General features: G+C 34.4%; 1 protein-coding gene across 1 annotated transcript in view; it reads right to left on the bottom strand.

Annotated features, from left to right (window-relative positions):
* Positions 1–22,056, bottom strand: part of PAN3 (poly(A) specific ribonuclease subunit PAN3) — a 120,479-nt gene that overhangs the window by 46,634 nt on the left and 51,789 nt on the right. Inside the window, 1 exon segment of the mRNA XM_037527076.2 lies at positions 12,415–12,562. Within this exon segment, the coding sequence (XP_037382973.1) occupies positions 12,415–12,562 (148 nt within the window).

Genomic DNA, 22,056 nt, shown 5'->3' with positions numbered 1-22,056 from the left:
AACTCATTCTATAAAAATGACAGAAAATATATACATTCACAGATCATTATTTAATGGAAGCATTTCATCACAGATCTTTCATCAATCTATTATCCTATTAACAGATTACAGCTTTTACTGAACATGGTAGAAGGGAGCAGTTACAGGAAATTTTTATGGATAAAGGCTATTCATGCCAGACCTCAAATTAATACAAAATAACTAACTTATACTTACATATCTAATTTTGAATACACGTAACTAAATTTGTGGATATCATGGTTTTTTTTTTGCCTCATGGAAATTAAATCAATAATACAGATATAAAAAAAATTCTTTTTTAATTGAAGCTAGCAGAGTTTCACACTGTATAAGCAAATATATTCCACCATGAGGGGAACAGAATCAAATCACTAGCTGCCACTGAAACAATTCTTTTTCTAAGATGTGAGAGAACAATGTTCTATTCTCAGTCTCCAAAATCTACGTTCATGGTAAATTTTAGATTCAAAGACTTAGGTTCCACTATTTGTGGCATACCTGATTCAACTGTTATTTTGCTATCCTTCAAAGAATCCTTAAGACTTTAAATACAATAAGCAGAAAAAATTCAGATCTGGTTTTTAACCCTCCATCAAAAAGCTAAACTAAAAATTATAAAAATAGAATCATGAAGAATATTCTTTTACATTCCTTTTAGAAATATAAAGAACCAGCATTATTTTTACTTTTAGGAAAAGAAAATGAAAAATATTAAAACATTTACCTAGCTACAGTTAACATTTTAATGATAACAATTATATTTGATTAAAAGTGCAAATATTTCACTCTTCATTACATCACACAGAAAAAATGACAATTTTCAATACATTCCTAAAAAAAGCTGTATTTGTATTTTCTGTTTTTTGTTTTTAATATAAATAACCTTTAATAGAAGACAGACAGCTCTGGCCAAAATAAATGCAACTCAGTTTCCATCTCTGGTTTTCCCTTTAATATACAGAGAATTTCAGCAACTGATTTATATAATCATACTTCATTTTGATTGAAAATCTATCTGTGATGTAACAGGTATTTGGGCTACCTGGATACCAGAAAAATGTAAGCATCAATACAACTATTAAGTAACCTAAAACTTTCTCACAAAATTAAATTCATTGACCAAACTTCAGCAAATATTCATATGATGAATTTAACCTAAATTTTATCAACCATACTCTTACATAATAATTGATGGATATCACATACTCTACAAAACCATTTTGCTTTTCCATGTCTTCACATAGTAATTTTCTTCTTTGGTCTAATTTCAGTCTGATCACTATCATAATCTCATTTATTTATGGATTTTCATTAATTAATTCAATAAATATTATTAGAATATTAGCTATGTGTAAAATACAGTGCCTAGACCCCTAACAATGTGAATAACTTGAATAACATTTTAAAAAGCAGTTAACATCTAAAACACAATTTTAAGAATTATACACTCTGGTGTGTATATGGGTAACTTACTTTGGTTCTAACATTTAAAGAAACAAAAGTACCATCTGACCCCAAATGTGGACAAATTATCTGAAATCTTCTGTAGCCTCTGCAAAGGTGGCAATCTTTTAAATCATAAATTCAGATCATTTAAGCAGAAGATAAAGAAAAATGGGGGGATAGGTGTTGATTATCAAACATAACTCCTTTTTGATCAAAAGAGCCATCTTCTTTCAAGTGCTAATGAAATGTCTGAGTAAATGGTGTCCTTCCTTCATAGTGAAAAATTATGTCATTTTGCTTATATATGAGAAACTTAGTTCAATACTAGTATGTGTGAGTATAAAAAGTTATATGCACAAAAACTAATTTAAGATTAATAATAGATAACAAAGTAAACTTTGGATTTCTTTTTGATGAATAAAAGTAAACTTTGGATTTCTTTTCAATGAATAAAAACCAACACCAAATTTAAAACAAAAATTAAAGTTTGACTTCAACAACTTCTAGTATTAGCGACAATTTCACTGAACCTTCCATAAAAAATGTTAAAATGTCTATATTAAAAGATAACTAGGGTCTCCCTGGTGGCGCAGGGGTTAAAGACATAGTGCTACCAAGCTGTCACCAGTCACTGCAGCATGAGTTTGATACCCAGCCAGGAGGCTCACCCACATGGCGCAGCAGACCTATATTGCGCCCACTGCTCCCCTCAGCAGTGTATTTCAGTACATCCACCTCTTCTGCTCCCTGCTGTCTCTGGTGAATCATTTCACTTACACACACACACACACACACACCCATACCTCTCGCCTACACCCCAGTTCTTGAATGTATAAATAAATTAATCTTGGGCCTCCCCGGTGGCGCAGCGGTTGAGCACTGGGCTGCGAAGCTGCCCGCAACCTCTGCAGCGCCGGTTCCATCCCTGACCGCTGGGCAAGGGTCCCACATGGCGCGCAGACCTCTCCTGCCGCCTGCTGCTCCCCTCAGCAGTGTATTTTTTTTTTTTTTATAGAGGCATGTTATTTATTTATTTGTTTGTTTGTTTGTTTATGCATGCACTGGGTACAGTCAGAAGCGCGGGAGGGTGAGAGAATTCACCAGAGCCAGGGCGGGGAGCAGAGCAGGCAGAAGGACCAAAGTACACTGCTGAGGGGAGCAGCGGGCGGCAGGAGAGGTCTGCGCACCATGTGGGACCCTCCTCCGGTGGCCGGGGAGCAGCCGGGGATCGAACCGGCGCTGCAGAGGCCGCGGGCAGCCTTGAAACCCAGTGCTCAACCGCTGCGCCACAGGGGAGGCCCTCAGCAGTGTATTTCATCAGTCTGCCTGTTCTGTTCCCCACTCTGGCTCTGCTGAATTCTCTCACCCTCCCACGCTTCTGATTGTACCCAGTGCTTGTATAAATAAATAAATAAATCTTGAAGGGGGGGAAAAAAGTCTTAAAAAAAATAAATGAATCTTTAAAAAATAAATAAAAATAAAAGATAACTAGCAAATAAGAGATATCCAATGATTAGATCCACAGGTCTTAAAAATCTTAAATAACCAAGGTACTAATGCTATTCATTTATCAGGTATTCTGAAAAAACTATTAGATGTAGTATAATAAAGAGTCAACAGTATTGGGCCTCCCCAGTGGCGCAGCGGTTGAGCGCTGGGTTGCGAAGCTGCCCGCAGCCTCTGTGGCGCCGGTTTGATCCCTGGCTGCTCCCCGGCCACTGGAGAAGGGTCCCGCATGGCAAGCAGACCTCCCCTGCCGCCCGCTGCTCCCCTCAGCAGTGTGCTTCGGTCCTTCTGCCTGCTCTGCTCCCTGCCTTGGCTCTGGTGAATTCTCTCACCCTCCCGCGCTTCTGACTGTACACAGTGCTTGTATGTATGGATGTATGTATGGATGTATGTATGTATAAATAAATAAATACTGCTAAGTTTTATTCAGTTTGCATTTATGAGCTTGACTGAGATTTAGTAACCCCTGTAACAATGAATTCAATGGTTGTTTAAGAGAAAAAAGGAGAGAATACAGCATAAACACTAAGTAGAACAGTGCTTCTCAAAACCATGTCCCAGGAAAAATAATCTTAGCAGGTGAAACACATTAGAAAAATAAAAACCCTGGCTCACTCAGACCTAAGTAATCAGAAACTCTGGAGATGAGACCCAGCAAGGGCAAGATTTTTAAAAATCACTCCTTGTGAACCAATTTGAGAACCACTGTCCTGTAGGAATACTAACAACATGTCATCAATAAGAAGCAAGTAAGAACTCATTGAAATGCTTCAAATAAACTTGCCTGTGTATGTCCATTCAAGGCACTACATTCAAGCACCTTTACAGATATAGAGAGCAAGAAAAAGGTCTTACCTGCAATTATAATCTAATATAATGGAGGAGGACAATGGAAAGGGTAAAAAAGATCAAAGTAATTATATAACATTGAAGCAAACTAGTCTACAAACTCTGAGAGGTAAAGGGTAGTTATTAACTGTAGTTTGGCTCAATACAATCAACGAGATATATAAAATTATGAGTTGGCATGAAAAAATGTTGAAAATATAGTTTTGTCAAAGTTGTTAGTTTCTGATATCCAAAAAATTCAAGTATCATGTAAAGCTTCATTTCCTCTTATGCTAAATCAGTTAATACAGCTATTTTGGTGATTCTTTAAGAGATATAAATGAGATAATGCCCCGAAAGTTATACACATGAGATAACCAGGATCAGCCAAATTTTGCATTCAAAGAAGATTGGAAAATGTAGCCTAATAGCTTAAAAAAAAACAAAAGAAAGTCCAATTTTGGGGGTACCATCATCACTGGAGAAACTTTCAGACAATTTTCAGGTTTGGCCCATACCAACTTCCCACTCATGCTCCTCCATGAATGCTTTCCCTCCCGGCTGACTAGAGAGATGCCTGGAATCCATTTGACTTGGGACCCTAATTGACAAAATGGAGAGCATGCCAGACAACCTGAACATCTGCCCTGAACTGCTAAAAAGACAGGAAGGAAAGAAATTTTTTGTCACGTGACTCCATTGCATTTTGAACCCACAACACAAACAGTGGGCAGTAAAGATTAAAATCCATCGTATGACTTAGCAGGTTTGGTGACAGTTGTATTAATATCCTACTGATCTGTACTGTTTTCTGAAAAGGAGAAAAAAACCCAAAGTGATTATGAGTTACTAGCTACTATTTATAGGAATACCAGTCTAAACTCTGGATAACCACAACTAAAATATGGGAAAATATATACAAAACCAGAGAAAAACATTTCGTATCAAACATCAGAGATTCATAACTAAAAAATTTCTGAACTATAAATTATTACCATAAAATGCAGTCTACATCTGAGTTTTTGCTAGTATTTATGGTTAGGTTTTACTTGCCTATAGTACACTAGGGATCTTAAAAAGGCTACATTTCTGGGCCTCCCCAGTGGCGCAGCGGTTGAGCGCTGGGTTGCGAAGCTGCCCGCAGCCTCTGCAGCGCAGATTCGATCCCCGGCTGCTCCCCGGCCACCGGAGGAGGGTCCCACATGGCGCGCAGACCTCTCCTGCCGCCCGCTGCTCCCCTCAGCAGTGTACTTCGGTCCTTCTGCCTGCTCTGCTCCCCGCTCTGGCTCTGGTGAATTCTCTCACCCTCCCTTGCTTCTGACTGTACCCAGTGCATGTATAAACAAAACAAAACAAATAAATAAATATAAATAAACATGCCTCTAAAAAAAAAAAAAAAAAGGCTACATTTCTAATTCCTCTCCACTCAATAAAACCCCTCCCATATGTCTTATTGTAAGGTAAAAAGCATATATGAAAGGCAAAAAGAGTAAAAAAAAATTACACTCACACATTAATGACTGGTCAAGCTGAGAAGAATCTGGGATAATACAAGAAACAGAATGACACCAATCACTTCATTCCCATAGAATTAAGGACTACTCCTAAGTAAACAAGTCACACACAGCATGGTTGTTTTAGTCACACACACATTCCCCTGTTCAAAAACTTCAATATACTGGGTACCACTTGACCAAAAGGTTAAAGATGAAATGATCCCTGGAACTCTCAACCTATCTAGCTAAAAGGGGAAATAATGATTGACTTCAAACATTCAGCTAAGGATAGGAAATGTTCCTGAGCATTTACTAATACATGTTCTCTCTGCCTCTCAATTCATTCAGAACCACCAAAACACTCCTGAGTCATATCAGACTCGAATCTCATACCGGTAAAACAAAACTCCCTTCAATATAATAAAATGTAGAGTTGGGATTTTCTATTTACACAGACCATGTCAACAAAGTCCATGTGCCTTTTAAAGTTGTTTTTAAGTCTAGGTCAAAATTCAAATTTTCTTCTCTCCTTCTGCTACCTCATCACTGTCTTTCTGTCTCCTTTCACCTATAAATCAACATGTCACAAAACTATAACATCTTAAATTACAAAGCACTTTAAATCATTTATTATCTTCTTCTTATAGAAATGAAGATGTTAAAGCACAGGGATCAAGTGGTGTGCTGCAAGTCACACACATATTATTGTGGAAGAACTTGTACCATGTTCTAAAGGCAATTAAGACATGAACCAGTAAAAGAAGCTCAAGAGCAGCAGGAGACACTGATGCAGTTAGAGATGACTAAACCTAGAGTTCAAGGTAACCCCTACCCTCTCCCATCCGGCCCCTTCCCATTAGTTAGGGGACTAATTAGCCAATACATGAGATTTAAACAGGACATCCAAAATAGGAACTCTCAAGCCTAACAGGACATATTAACCAGGGAGTCCCCAACGAATAGATATTATTCTACTGGTAGCTATTTAAGCCTTACCTGACAGGTCTCCAAGCCAGCTGCAGCAGCCACATCCCCCTGTGCGCCAATAACGTCTCGCCTCAGTTTCCTGAAATTCCCAACTAAGAAGGGAATATATTCACCTGGCACTCCTAACCCTGTTATGGTTTTATAGCTCTACTCTTAGTAATCTTCCCTGGGAACATTACTATCTATATCATAAACATGCATACACAGAGCAGCCCTCTTCTACGTTCAAAATAGTATTATAGGGCAATGAAAATGCTCTCTACAAAACCATAGGGACCATAGGGATTTTAACTGTGAAATAATATTTTGCTAATTTTTAAATTTATTTTTTAATATAAAAAGCAATCCCCAATTACAAAATCTGGAAAAATGAGTGATTCTGCTGAATATACCTGAAAAACAAAGTTGTTATAAAAAAAAAAATGGAAACATGCAATTTAAAAATTATACTTACAAATATTTTAACTGGTTTTGAAAATAGTTTAGCACCTTAAAAGACACAGTGACTCTAGTTCTGACGCAGTTAAACTTTGAACAGGCATACTTTTGTTCCTCATTTGACTATTCACCTACATCTTCTTGAACAGTTGCAGCTTCTAAAAGTTCTTCAAAGATCTTTATGGAACCATTAAAATTCACTGTACTTAAGAGATACCCACCAATTTAAAACTTTAACAAAAATTAAGTAAGCATTTATGAGGTACCATTTCATCTACATGCCTACACGAGAGCTAGTTAATAAGTGAAATAGTTCATTCTTAAGGAAACTGTAATATGCTTAAGAATATACATTCATACTTATAACAATTAAAACAATATTTTAATTGTAAATTCTATTTCTCTTAAGCGAAAAAGAATTCAGAGAAATCATTTCAGACTGAAATATCAAAATAAACTCAGCAGAATTACTTGACTCTCCTACAGAATACATTAAATGGTAGACTGCTAAATAATTACAAGGAAAATCTGTTTACCACTACATCCTATAAAAAACACAGTTATGTTCAAGAATTACATAAATATCTTTTTTTATCCTACTTAGTAAAACATAGCATAATCTAAAATTAAAGCTAATGGAATTTTTATGACCTAAGTGATTTTAAATCTAAGATACAGTGGAATTTTTAATACGAGCTTAGATATTCACCCTGTGCAAGATCACAGCTTCAACAAAGTGGCAGTTTCTTCATTTTCCAATGGCACATTCACTACTTAGCAGAATATCAGAAAACTAATAGGGCTCAGTAGACATGTGTGTGGTTTTAATTTTAATCACAGAGGTGTTCAAGACAGTACGACTGAAAAGAGTTCATGATTTGACTATATAATTTGTTAATTTTAACAATATTTTCTCAGTTTATTTTCTCTCTTGTTAAGTCATGCAAACAAATTGGCTATATAAATACATATATATAACCAGTCTAAAAAGGAAAGTAACTGAAAACGCTGTATCATATAGAAAAGATTTTTTATTTACTCCATTCAACACAAATGGAAAGAACTAAAACTAGTAAAAAAGAGTTTAGCTCAACATAAAATATAATTTGCTTTTTGTCAAACTTTTAAAATGTACCTGGTTCATGGTTAAACTTTTAAAATGTTCATGGTTAGCTAATGAATTGGTGTTAAGTAACTAAGCAGAAACTAGATAATAATGTTAAGAATGCAGTCTCTGAGATGGTATAAAGCTGACCTATATAAACCCCAGGTGTTCCACTTAGATCAAAAACCAACATCACACTATTATCTAAACCAGCTACTATGCAACTGAAATGAATTAAGCCTCCATTTCTTCTATCACCTATGATATGAAATGCAAATTAATGAATCAAAGAAATTCAAAATTTTTTAATATAGAACTTTTAAAATAAAAGAAAATCCTTTACCCAAATAAAATAAAAATAAATATCTCTATTTTAAAATAGTATTATACATACATCAACTTTAACATTTCAGTACTCTTAATGAGAATAACAGATAAAAATAGTCATTTCCCCTTTTCTTTCCCTTCACCTTGCTGAAACTATAAAATAAAGGATATGAAATAACTGTATCCGTTAATTTGGCACCCTCAGGAATGTATAAGAAGTGATAATGTCAAAAACCTGGGTCTAAAAACAGATCTTTTCTTTAGATTTTGAAAAAATATTACAACAAAATTTGTAATAAATGAGTGTACTTATTTAATGATGGTAGTTAGGATAAGGTTTTACATAATTTTTTACAATGAAATATGTCTGATAGTCAAAAAAACTGCACCATCATCATCTTGAAGGAATATGTACTTGAAAATACTAAAAGTCACTGATGGCTCTTTTTCTGATTTATCAATCAATGCTGGCATTTTCAAATTCGTGAACTCCCTTCTGCTCCACACAAGTAAAACATGAGATGTTCAAATCCTGAATCACAATTGTGCATTAATCAGTGGATCATTATATATTAGAAAACTACCTAGAATTATATGCTCCTATTGTTACCTCTCTTAAAATCATTTTTGAACAGACTATTATTAACACTGAGGTAATTTACACTTCAAGTACAAGACTAACTTTACTAGTCTACTATCAAGATACTGTTAGGAAAAGTTCTGATTTAAAAAAACTCAGAATTTAGTTCTTATAATAAAATCAGTTTTTCATGGCACAAAAATTAAAACACAGACTATCATTTCATATACTTAGTGTAGTAATATCTTCATTGTAAATATCTCTTCAAACATATTTTGAATAGCAAGAGTTATAGAAAAAAACTATTTTTAGATTGCATTACTTTACAAGTATTCTTACTGTAACAACCTGTAAATAAATTTTGTTAAGGGTGTGTTTAAACCAGTGGTTCTTAATTTTTAATTTTTAATTTTTAAACACTGTTCTTAATTTTTTAAACTCCAGAGGATAACACAAGCTAAGATGAAAAAAAATGGCATATTTACGAATATTTTTTAAATGCAGGTAGTTGTAGGGATTCTCAAAGACAATGAATCCCATGTTAAGTTCCTTGCCCCCAAAAATCTTGTAACAATCACCTTCCAAGAAGATACTTAAAAAGGGAAACTATTATCCTTAATAAGCCTACAGATCCTTGATTTCCTAAAGTAAAATAGAATAAAATGGCTGTGTAGTTCAATGATCACTTAATTTGTATACTTTTAACACTTTCAAATATCTTTTAAATCTAATTAAGAATAAATTCAAATAACTTTTGTATAAAGATTAACTTTTTTATTAATATGTTTTATTTTAAAGATTAACTTTTTGCATTAAATTTTTTAGAAATACAAATCATGTTTTTAAAATGAGCAAAACAAATTGAAGAGAAGAAATCTGATTCACCCCCAGTCTACTCTGTTCCAGGCAATATGTTTTTTATTTCTTATAATTTGAGGGAATTCTACTCAACTTTGCTCAAATATTCTTATGTTTTTGATCAAAATATATATATTTAAATGTGTATTTTTCAATGTCAATGGATGTTACTGTATTTTATATTTGAGCGCCAAAATAAGGCTTTATAGTTTTTAGATAAACAGTAATTTGACACATTTTAAAGTGAATAATTTCTGAAACAGAAATTGAAAAAAGAAAACAAATTTTTAAAAAATAAATAAAATTTTATATCTCAAAATTACCAATAGCAGGGGAAAAAGCACTAGAGAATAATAAAACCACTAAATAAATAAACTCTGTGACCCATTTTATTCTACAACTTTACAGTGAAAATGCCAAGAACCTTTCCAGGACCTTGAGAAAAATAACATTCGTAGAAAAGAAATGATGGAAGAAATCAAAGGGATAAAATGGATTTCTAAAAGTAGGGCAGACTTAATTTTTTTCTTTTCTCATCCCCAGAATATCAAGCAATTAACTAAAGGGAAAACTTAGTGAAATAGTAAATACAAAATCATTCTTCATTCTAGAACTTTTGGAAAATATTTTACCTTAGTTGATTGTCATTTGAATGAAGAACAATTTTTAAGGAATACATTTAATAAGATATAGTGACCAATTTCAAATGATTTCAGATAGTAATTATTTTCTAATAATAAGTAGAATGATCATATTACTGTTAGAGGTATATAAAACAATAAAGAGTTTCTCAGCTAATTTAGTTTTTAAATTAATCATTTTCTTCCTAAATTGTGATATCCAAATGGGACCAACGAAACACTCACCTACAACCAAGTTAACACCTACTAGAAAGTCTAAATAAATACCAGAGCTTTAACTCAATGTTTTCAAGATCTAAAATTCCCTTTGACATTTTTAACTACGCCAATATTTAAAAGGCGTAGTTTTTTAAATGGTAAGTCTGAACTAGTCTAATCAAAGATGTGAACAAAATATTTACTCTGAAACAAGGAAAGATGTATTGGTACTTAATTAAAAATGCCCAAATTTTGACTGGAATATGGATACCACTATTGTGGGTGCTATATAAATATAACTCAGAAATCTGGAAAATCTGTAAGAAATTTTAGCTGTGTAGCTAACATATTAAGTTCGTGTAAACAATGTGAACACACCTCAGTGGGAGAAAAATCATAGTATAGTAGCATATTACTTTCAAGTAAAACTTTTAGGCTAGGCCTCCCTCATGGTGCAAGGGATTAAATCTCAGCACTATGAAGCAATCCACAGCTACTGCAGCACAAGTTCCCAGCCACTGCAGCACAAGTTCGATCCCCAGCCAGGGATGGCCACATGGCACAGCAGACCTCTCCCATCTCGCCCGCTGCTACCCTCAGCAGTGTATTTCAGTCAATCTGCCCATTCTGCTCCCCACTCTGTCTCTGGTGAATCCTTTACCCAGCCCCCACCTCTGGCCTACACCCCAGTCTTGAAGGATGCATAAACAAAATAAATCTTTAAAAAAAAAAAAACACAGAACTTTTAGGCTACCAGGGATATTCAATTCTGACACTGCTCTCTAGAGAAAAAGGGAAAATGTTGACAAACATAACTGAACCTGAAAAGAGCCAAAGGAGGAAAAAAAAAAGTAAGGGAACAAGAGGAGGGAAAAAAAAGGAGTAGGGTCAATAGGGAGGGAAAGATGAATAGAGAGGAAGAAAAAGAGAAAGGTGGGGGGAAAGGAGGCGCTGATAAAATCCTTGGCAATACAAGGTTATTCAGCCTCTTAATATACAGGATACCTTATATACTAAACCAGATGTGCTGTTACATAAAGTTATCATTATTTTCTCATTCTTCTTACCAAAAAGTCCTTCCTTTGGATATCATATCAGCATCAAAATAATGATCTACCCGACTGACTGGATTAGGCCTTGGCAGCTCAATATGTTACAGACACAGGTAATACACTAAGCACATACTATGAATTCAATATAATTTTGCATACCTTATTTAAGGCACACTGCAGTAGGGACAGGTGATATTATCTAAGAAGTTTTTAGTATTTTCATATTAAAATTGTTTCTTTATAAAATAGAATGCAAAATTTGAGTACACTTTCAAAGGATCTCTTTCAAAGGATCACTTTGTGCTATGTTTCAGGACCCATGGTGTGTTGACTGCATTTGTTCATATTTATCTGCCATTATTCATGAAGTTGGGGAAAAAAGTGATTTAAGAGTACTGTTTTCTCTACCTTACTAACTCCTAACACTTTACAATTCTTTCCTACTATTGTTTGTAATACTTTACCTAATTCTAAATTACTACTATAGATTTATAATCAAACATCTAAAGTTGTATTTAGAATGCTATAGAATAAATTGTTTTTAGACATTACTATAAAAGGAGAGTTTTAAGCATGTACACACATCAATATTGTTTCTTATGCTTTTATAGAAATTTGAGTGAAAGAGCTTATCACTAACTTTATAGAATAGGGAACTACTAAGGTCCACATATTTTCTAAATAACCATTTTTTCCTTTAATTTTTATGCTTTTAAATAGCCTTATGCTTAGTTTTTGTTCATGTTTAAGTCTTGCTATAAAGTTTTCAAGTACAAATTTTGTATAAGATACCAAAACCTAGAATATGAAATTCATAATGTGTCCAAATGTCAATCATTTAAATATACAAATTCAGCTCTGATCAAATAATAGCAAATGGTGCTTAGAGGTTTGATATCTGGAAGTCACTGAGAATAGTTACTCAACTTACCTGGTGCTAATCCAGCAGTAGCAGGACTTCCAATGGATGGGTGAGAGAAAACTTGAGAGAAGGCAGACATATTTGATTGGGACACGTTACTCAGCCTGGAGGTTGATCCTCCTTTAGGAATAAACTCGCTTGCAGTAGGATTTGGTGTCTATTTAAAAATCAAATATAGTAAGTTAACATACTTTAAGTCCCAAAAGACATTAAATCTACTAAACATTATTTCATTGTGCTATTTTACTGAGTAAAATATTTCACTGAAAGAATTTAAGTGTTCTGTAGTTTCCATATTATAGGGTTGTATAATTAAATTTCTTGAAGAAAATCCTCAAATTTGGGGATTTAAATCATTTCATTTGCAGAACTTAACCTCAGAAACATGTAAATAATTTTGCTATATTGTCAAACATGCAAAATTACCAAACTATCCTAACAAATTTTAGAGAACTGGAAGGTTGACACTACCTCAAAACTCAGCAACAAGTTTCATATTTAGTATCTTTAAACCACTTCTACCAAAATAAAGGTCAAAACTGTCTTTATTCCAAAATTAATCACTTCCTTTTTTGTAAGCATTATGACATTTCCTCAGTAATTCGGTGCCATGAATTTAAGTAACAGTAATGACAAGAAAAACACTTAAAAACAAGGCAAACATATAGGAGAAGTCAAAATATAAAGAAATGCAATAGAGGCCCCAATGCCTACAGAATGTATCAGTTTCCAATATATACAAATACTTTGAGATTCCACGGAAACAATTTTCATCACGATTGTTCTATGGCTACACATTTTATATATTCAAGTATACTTTTGACTTTAAAAACTACTTGAGAGCCTCCCTGGTGGCGCAGAGGTTGAGCGCTGGGTTGCGAAGCTGCCCGCAGCCTCTGCAGTGCCGGTTTGATTCCCAGCTGCTCCCCGGCCACCAGAGGAGGGTCCCTCGTGGCGCGCAGACCTCTCCTGCCGCCCGCTGCTCCCCTCAGCAGTGTACTTCAGTCCTTCTGCCTGCTCTGCCCTCCCCCCTATCCCCACCCAACCCCTGGCTCTGGTGAATTCTCTCACCCTCCCACGCTTCTGACTGTACCCAGTGCTTGTATAAATAAATAAATATTTAAAATTTTAAAAAATTAAAAAATAAAAACTACTTGAACATTGTAAGACTGCATTATCAAATTCATAAATGGCTATATTTTGTCCATGTGAAACCAATGAATATCCTAAATATTTTTCTGAAATGACCATTTTAAATTCCATATGCTTAAATATAATAAGAGTCAATGACTGTTAACACTTATTTTATGATTTGAATTCAAGTTCCAAAAGGACCGACTGAGAAGATAATTTAAGAAGAATTGATGTTCATAGTTTGGCTTACATTTTATATGTACATATAAATTAATTTAGAACACACAAATAAACATGACAAAGAATTTTTCATAAAGTACTTTTGAAATGATCATAGAATGTAAAAATTCATTTCCATAGCAGAAAATAAGAACATAGTCTGCTACACAATACAAGAACAACTTCCCTATTTGATATGGAAGACACTTTAAACTGCTAAAATAGAGTTCAAAACACTAGATTTCGAAGATAAGTCAACAGGTTAACCTAATTTTAAACTCTGGAACAAATGACAGTACTAGCTAAGTGCCAGATACAATTAAATACAAAGGGAGGTTTCAATTTGGGTTTTCTGCAAGCATACTAAACATACAGAAACAATCTCTTTACTACCATATCTAAACTATGAACTTCTGAAAAAGAATAAGCCAAAATGTATTTTCCAAAGAGAAAAAAATATCCTCGTCTAATATCCTCCAAATTCAAAACCAGGGACATGTCCTTTTAAAGTATGGTGAATTCCTTAACTTTTTGGAGTAGAAAATAAAAGCCAATGCATTTTGCAAATGTAGTAATCCCTATACTACTAACAGGATCACTGCAGAGCTAAAACTGTGTGCCAGCTATTCTTATTAAAAGTGTCCCCAATGTCTGCAAGAGATGGTGAATTTGAGATTACAAGATTACTAAGAGACAACAAACTTAGACAAGGAAAATTATACAGATATAGAAATATTTTTAGTACCTAGTTCTGAGAAATAAATATTGCCAGGCTTTCATTTCACTTATATGCCACATTTACCACGAATTACATACTGTCTGACAAAGCTTAACTTTGTCTAAATTAAATATTAAATTAATTAGAAAGTCTATTTTAGGGGATCCAATGAAGGAGAAAAAGGAAGAAGGGAAAATACTACCCTCATCAAACAAATCATATCTAAAATGTCCTTATAAAAAATTACAAAGGACCCCCAAAAACTGTGAGAAATTATTCAAATTAATAAGACCACACACAAACACACACATACCCCAAACTGCAATTTTCAGAGATTCAACAACTATGTATGCAGAAAGCCTATCCAACAGTGATTTTTAATTAAGAAGTAAAAAGAACAGACTAATCCTCCCTCCTTTTTTTATTTCCTGATTTAAGATGGCAGGGTATTTTCCTTTAGTAGGTAGTTTGGGAATTCATGATATTCAACTCTGAGTACTTAAGATCAGATAAAAGGATTTAAATGGAAGAAAAAAGAATTATACTGGATTTACATACAACAAAAACCAAAATCTAGGAATAAGAAAGCAGAGCAACCAACAACAGATAAAATAAATTCCTGTTACCAGATAAGAAAACAATCAGATATTTAAAGCAAAAAATGAGAAATTATAACAATACTTTTCATGATAACATTAAAATAATACCTATAACAGAAAGTCACATCCTTTAAAACTGCTTTAATATTACTGGTTTAAAATATAACAATGGCTTCATAAATTACCAGAATAACACAGGCACACACCCTTAATAGTAATTTTTTGAAAGATAAAGCAAAACTGGTAACTAAAACCATTATCACATAAAAAAGAAATATCTTTTCATCAGAAAATTAAACTATTTGGGGCCTCCCCTGGTGGCGCAGAGGTTGAGCGCTGGGCTGCGAAGCTGCCTGCAGCCTCTGCAGTGCCAGTTTGATCCCCCGCCACCGGTGAGGGTCCCACATGGCGCAACAGACCTCTCCTGGCTCGCCGGCTGCTCCCCTCAGCAGTGTATTTCTTCTCAGTCTGCCTATTCTGTTCTCCGCTCTGACTCTGGTGAATTCTCTCACCCTCCCGCGCTTCTGACTACCCAGTGCTTGTATAAATAAATAAATAAATAAATCTTTAAAATAAATAAATAAACTATTTGTTTTAACTTTAGGAGGTGAAGGTTATATCTAAAAAAGACTAGAGGTTACACATATTATTTGTGTAACTAAACCAAATAAACAAGAAGATAAATAATGAAAAATATCAGCTTTATTATTTCTGCCCTGATTTGGGTAATCCCTTAATAACTATCTACACGTGTCCCCTATAATATTAGTGTTTTTCAAATACAGATTATATTTCTATTTCTAGTTTGATCTCTAGTCATTCTAAATCCTAATTTTAATTTCATAAATTAACCGACCCTTAGCGTACCTTTATTCAAGTCAAAAGACATTCACTTTTATACATTTTAATTTACACTGTGATGTTCCTGCCAAAAAACAACCAGGTGCTTTGCCTTTTTTTATCAGGTGAGTTTTCCAAATAGCTTCCTCCCCGGTGGTGCAGCGGGTTGAGTGCAGCACTGTGAAGCTGTCCGTAGCCTCTGAAGAGCTGGTTTGATTCCCAGCTGGCCAGGCAGATAACCACATGGCACGGCAGACTCTCCTGTCTAGTCCACTGCTCCCCTCAGCAGTGTATTCCGGTCCTTCTGCCTATTCTGCTCCCTGCTCTGTCTCTGATGAATTCTCTCACCCTACCGCGCATCTGGCCTGTACCCCAGTGCTTGTATAAATAAATAAATCTTTTTATTAAAAAAAAAAGTTATTAAAAAAATAGCTTCATTCCACAAAATTTGGATATGATCCCTGCCTGTACTATATGGACAGAAATATACTAAATCACGAGTTCTGGCCTTTAGCTTAAAAAACACAGTTGTGATTAATAACATTTTAAATGAAAGGATTAATGTCTTAATCCAGATATCCAACCCAACCAAAATAATAGACTAATTCCTACCTAACTGTGACCGATAAAGGCTTTTTACAAATGAAGTAATTTTCTGTTGAGGTTTATAACTCAGGTTTAACACACTTTTATGTTATCACACAATTCTATGGAAACTTATTTGTAAAATAAAACCCAATATTTAAGACTCTGGAGGACTCCACTACAAACAAAATGCATTTTTAAGACAACGAATTAGTCCCATAAAAGACTAATTTCATAAACACTGCAAAAAAAAAAAAGTATAGTCATTAGTTTTAAATTAGGTAAATGAGGTTTATATCAAATGGAATACAATACAGATTATTATATAATATTTCATTACAAATATGTCAAAAGGGTCTATTAAAAAAAAGAAAGCTGTCAAGGTAATGCGATGCAGGACTGAGGAACCACTAATATATTCCTAACTATTAGCTGTTTTTTTTTTAATCACATATAAACTCATAAAACAATGAAATACCTTCTATGGTACGGTTCCTTATAAATTCAACTTGCTTTACTTGTCTTAAACAGTTTTATAACTTGCTGTCTCTAATCTTTCTATCATGGAATGAACGATCTGGTGACTCTTTCTTAACAGCTTCATTTAGCTCAGTTCAAATGCAGACTTTGATAACTTTTGACACAGGGTAAACAACCATGACATCATTACCCAAATCAAGATAACAAATATATCCATCATGTTAAAAAGTTTTCACAAACTATTAAATTCCTCTCTCTCATTCCTCTTAACTCCCCTACTTTGGTTTCCAGGCAACCACTAATCAGCTTTCTGTTACCACAGATTAGTCTGCATTCCCTAGAATTTAATGTAAATTAATCTTACACAGAGAAGTACTATTTTATTAACTTCTTTCACTAGGCATCTTTAAGATTCTTATGTGTCACAGCCTTTATTAAAAGTTCATTCATTTTTTACTGTCATTAGTATTCAATAATATAAATATACAGTAGTACAATTTGCTCATCTTTCATCCAACAGAACAGGGTTGTTGCCAAGTTTCCACTATTACAATCAAAGCTACAATGAACAATAATGTAAAAGTTTCTGTGTGGACGTATTTCATTACTCGGGTAAATACCTACCAGTGAATGACTTGGACGTATGTTATGTGTGTTTATAACCTTTTTTTAAAAATCAGTAAGCTCTTGTCTACAACAGTGTAAGAAGAGATCACGTTGCTCTGTGCACTCAGGAACACATGCTTTGGTCAGACTTACATTTTAGACATTTTGTATAGTTGTGTATCATTGTGGTTTTAATTTGCATTTCCTAATTTGCCATTCTATATCTTCTTTGGTGAAATATTTCTCACAATTTTTGACCATTTTATTGAGTTTGTTTTCTATTAAAGAATTTTGACAATTTCATATGCAAGTCATTTGTCAGATATATGATTTACAAATATTTTCTTCCCATCTGATTTGTCTTTTCATTCTCTTAACAGCATCTTCCAAAGAATAGGGGATCTTACATTTTGCTGAAATCCAGTTTATCAGTTTTCTCTTACGGATCATATATTTAGTGACACTACCTGATCCACTAAAACCAATCTAATTCCATGCCAAAAGCACAGTATTAATAAATATGACTTCACACCAAGTCTTGAGGTCAGATAGAGTTGAGTCTTACAACTTTCTTGTTTGTTGCTGGCTTGGTTTATAGTTCTTTGCATTTCATTATAAGTATTAGAATAAACTTGTCAATTTCTACTTAATAGTCTACCAAGATTTTAAGTGCGATTACACTGAGTTCATAGGTAAATTTGTAGAGAACTAATATTTTAACAATATTGAGACTTCAGATTCATTAACAAGATACATCTCCATTTATGTAGGTCTTTAATTCCTTTCACGAATATTTTGTAGTTTTCAATTTACAGATCTTCATTCATACCTATTGTTAGACTGATCCCTATTTTATACTTCTGATGTTATCAGAAATGGTGTAATTTTCTAAATTTTAATTTCTACCTACTGCTGATATAGACAGATAGATAGATCCCATTTTCCTGTAGCTGCTGTAACAAATTACCACAAACTCAAAGGCTTAAAACAAAAGAAATGTAATCTCTTACAGTTTCTGAACATCTAGAGTCCAAAATCAAGGTGTCAGTAGAGTCACATTCTCTCCAGAGGCACTGGAGCACATCCATTTCATGCTTCTCTTCTGATTCTAGTTACTGCCAGGATTCCTCACCAATCTTTGGTTTGTACCACATCACTTCAATTTCTGCCCCCATCCTCTTATCACCTCTCCTTTGTGTATAATCTCCCTCTGTCTTAATCTTGCAAGGACACATCTCACTGGATTCAGGGCCCACTTGAATAATTCACCTCATCTCAAGATCCTTAATTACATCTGCAAAGACTCTTTTTGTAAATAAGGAAAACATCACAAGTTGCAGGGATTAGAATGTAAACATATCTTTTGGGAGGCCACCACTCAGCACAATAAAAGAGAGAAATGAGTTGGGTATGTTAATTTTGTATCATATAACTTGAAATAACTCTTTATTTGTTCTCCTCTAGCTGTTTTTAGGGATAGAGTCCATCTAACTAGCTACAGATGATTTATATTTTATAGATTATGTCTGTGAATAAATATTTATTTTTTATTTTTTCTTTCCAATCTATGTGGCTTTTATTTCTCCTTGCCTTACTGCAATAGAAGATACAGTAAAATACTAAGTTAAAGTGGTAAAAGAGGACATCCTTGCCTTAATTCTGATCTTAAGAGAAAAACATTTTGGGGTGCCTCCTTGGTGGTGCAAGGGGTTAAGCACAGCACTGTGAAGATATCCACAGCCTCTGCAGCACAAGTTCGATCCCCAGCCAGCCAGGGAGTAACCCACATGGTGCAGCAGACCTCTCCTGCCTCGCCTGCTGCTCCCCTCAGCAGTGTATTTCAGTTAGTCTGCCTGTTCTGCTCCCCACTCTCTCTGGTGAATCCTCTCACCTCCCGCACCTCTGGCCTATACCCCAGTTGTTGTATGCATAAATAAATAAATCTTTTTTTAAAAAAGCAAACATTTTTTAACATTATGATGTTGTTCTTTTTTCCACAGATTCTCTTATTCAGATTAACCAAATACCATTATATTTCTAGTTTGTTAAGAGTTTTTACCACGAATGGATGTTGGATTTTGTCAGATATTTTTTCTCTATCTACTGAGATACCTGTATATTTTAGGTAGGTAATGTGATAATCAATGGATTATCCATCAATGGATTTTTTAAGTATTAAACCAATCTTACAATCCTAGGACAAGTTCCAGTTCTCCATGGTATATTATCCTTTTTCTATATTTACATCAGAAAGAACATATACATATGGTATATTATCAAATTAAATATATGCTAAAAGCTTGTTAATTTGTACATTTATACATATGAGAGATGCTGATTTTCTTTTTCGTTTTCCTTTTAGGCAATGTCTTCCTCTGAATTTGGTATCATTGTAATGATGACCTCCATCATCAAACACCTAGAAAGTATTTTCAGTTTTTTAGAAAACTGTGTGAAATTAGCATTATTTCTTCCTTAAATATTTGACAGACTTCACCAGTGATGTCATGTGGCCAATTTACTGTAGGAGAGACTTTCACTAAAAACTCAATTTCTTTAAAGATTTAGAGTTAATCAGGTTATCACCTCTTGGGAGAAGCTGGATAGTTTCAATCTTTTAAAGATTTGTGGGGCCTCCCTCGTGGCTCAAGGGGTTAAGTCTCAGCACTATAAAGCTATCGCTAGCCACTGCAGCCCAAGTTCCACACCAGGTCAAGGATCTAACCTACACGGCACAGCAGACCTCTCCTGTATTACCTGCTGCTCCCCTCAGCAGTGCATTTCAGTAGGTCCACCTGCTCTGATCCCCACTCTGTCTCTGATGAATCCTGTCACCTCTCTGCACTTCTGGCCTACACCCCAGCTCTTGTATGCATAAATAAGTAAATCTTTAAAAAAAATAATGATTTGTCTGCTTCCTCTCTTGTCAAAAATATGCCATTAAAAAATTTATGTCTTTTTAGTATCCTTATAATATCTGTGGACTCTAATGTGTCACCTATTTTACTTCTGAAACTGGTAATCTGTGTCTTTTAGGTACATGCTTTTTTTTTTTTAAAAGATTTATTTATTTTTATACAAGAATCGGGGTACAGGCCAGATGTGCGGGAAGGTGAGAGGATTCACCAGAGACAGAGCGGGGAACAGAATAGGCAGACTGACGGAAATACACTGCTGAGGGGAGCAGCAGACAAGACAGGAGAGGGCTGCTGCACCATGTGGGTTGTTCTGCAGCCGGCAGGGATCGAACCGGCTCTGCAGAGGCTGCGGACAGCTTCACAACACTGTACTCAACCACCTGTGCCACCAGGGAGGCCCCAGGTGCATGCATCTTCTTAAAGAATTGCCACTTTTATCTTTATTAAATGGCCCTTTTTGTCCTTGCTAATATTCTCTGCTCTTAAATAAGACTTGCCTGACATCCCAACCTATTCCAACTTGCTTTTGACTGGTGCATAGCATAAATTTCAACCTACCTTTTCTCTTTATTTAAAATAGATTTCTTGTCAGTCTGATACAGCTGTATCTTTGTGCTAGTTTTTTCAATCCAATATGAAAATCTCTGCCTTTTTACTGGGATGTTTAGAATACTTACATTTAATGTGGTTATTGGTATGGCTGAACTTAAATCTATCTCCATATCTTGTTATTTGTTCTCCATTTGTTCCATCCGTCCTTTAGTCCCATTTTCCTTGTTTTGTATTCTTTGGGATTAGTGCATTTATGATTTCATTTTATTTCCTTTCTTGGCTTACTGGCCATTATACTCTGTGCTGTTATATAGTGTTTCTTGGGTTTTATAGTACATTTACTCACTAATTATCCTGGTCTGCTACGGCCAAAAGAAAATACCACAAACTGTATGGTGTTTTGGATGTTAGAGAAAACAGTGAGTTTGCTTTTTTTTTGGGAAATAATTTAAGATTCACAAAAAGTGACAATATTTCACCATCTTTCCTCCAAAGATAACATGTTAACATAACTCTAGTATATTTTCAAAACCACAAAATTATCATTGGTACTGTAAGTTTAACAAAACTAAACACATATTTGAACTTCACCAGTCTTTACATGCAATCACTTGATTGCATTCATGTAAGATATTTTTTCCAAGGATGGAATTCTAAGTTGACATTTTTCCTTTCTGTATTTTAAAGTTACTGCTCCACAATCTAGCTTGCACTGGTTACATGAAGAAATATGTTGTTGTCTATATCTTTGTTCATCAAAAAAGCGTATTTTTTTCCTGGTTGTTTTTGGTGTAGCTTTTGCTGTTTTTTCATGGTTCTTTTGTTGTTGAATTCACTGGGCTTCGTTAATCCATGAGTTTACCAGTTTACATCCAAGTTGAAAAATGTCCATTTATTAAAATATTGCTTCTGTGTACCCCTCCCCCACTATGCTTCAGGGACTACAAACATAAGTGTGTTAGGCTGTTTCAAATTATCCCACAGCTTACTCTTTCTCTGC

Source organism: Talpa occidentalis, unplaced genomic scaffold (genome assembly GCF_014898055.3).
Source record: "Talpa occidentalis isolate TD23 unplaced genomic scaffold, MPIMG_talOcc4v2.1 talOcc4.5, whole genome shotgun sequence".
Classification (NCBI taxonomy): Eukaryota; Metazoa; Chordata; class Mammalia; order Eulipotyphla; family Talpidae; genus Talpa; species Talpa occidentalis.
Note: the sequence above shows the minus strand (reverse complement) of the source record. Positions and strands in the feature narration are given on the sequence as shown.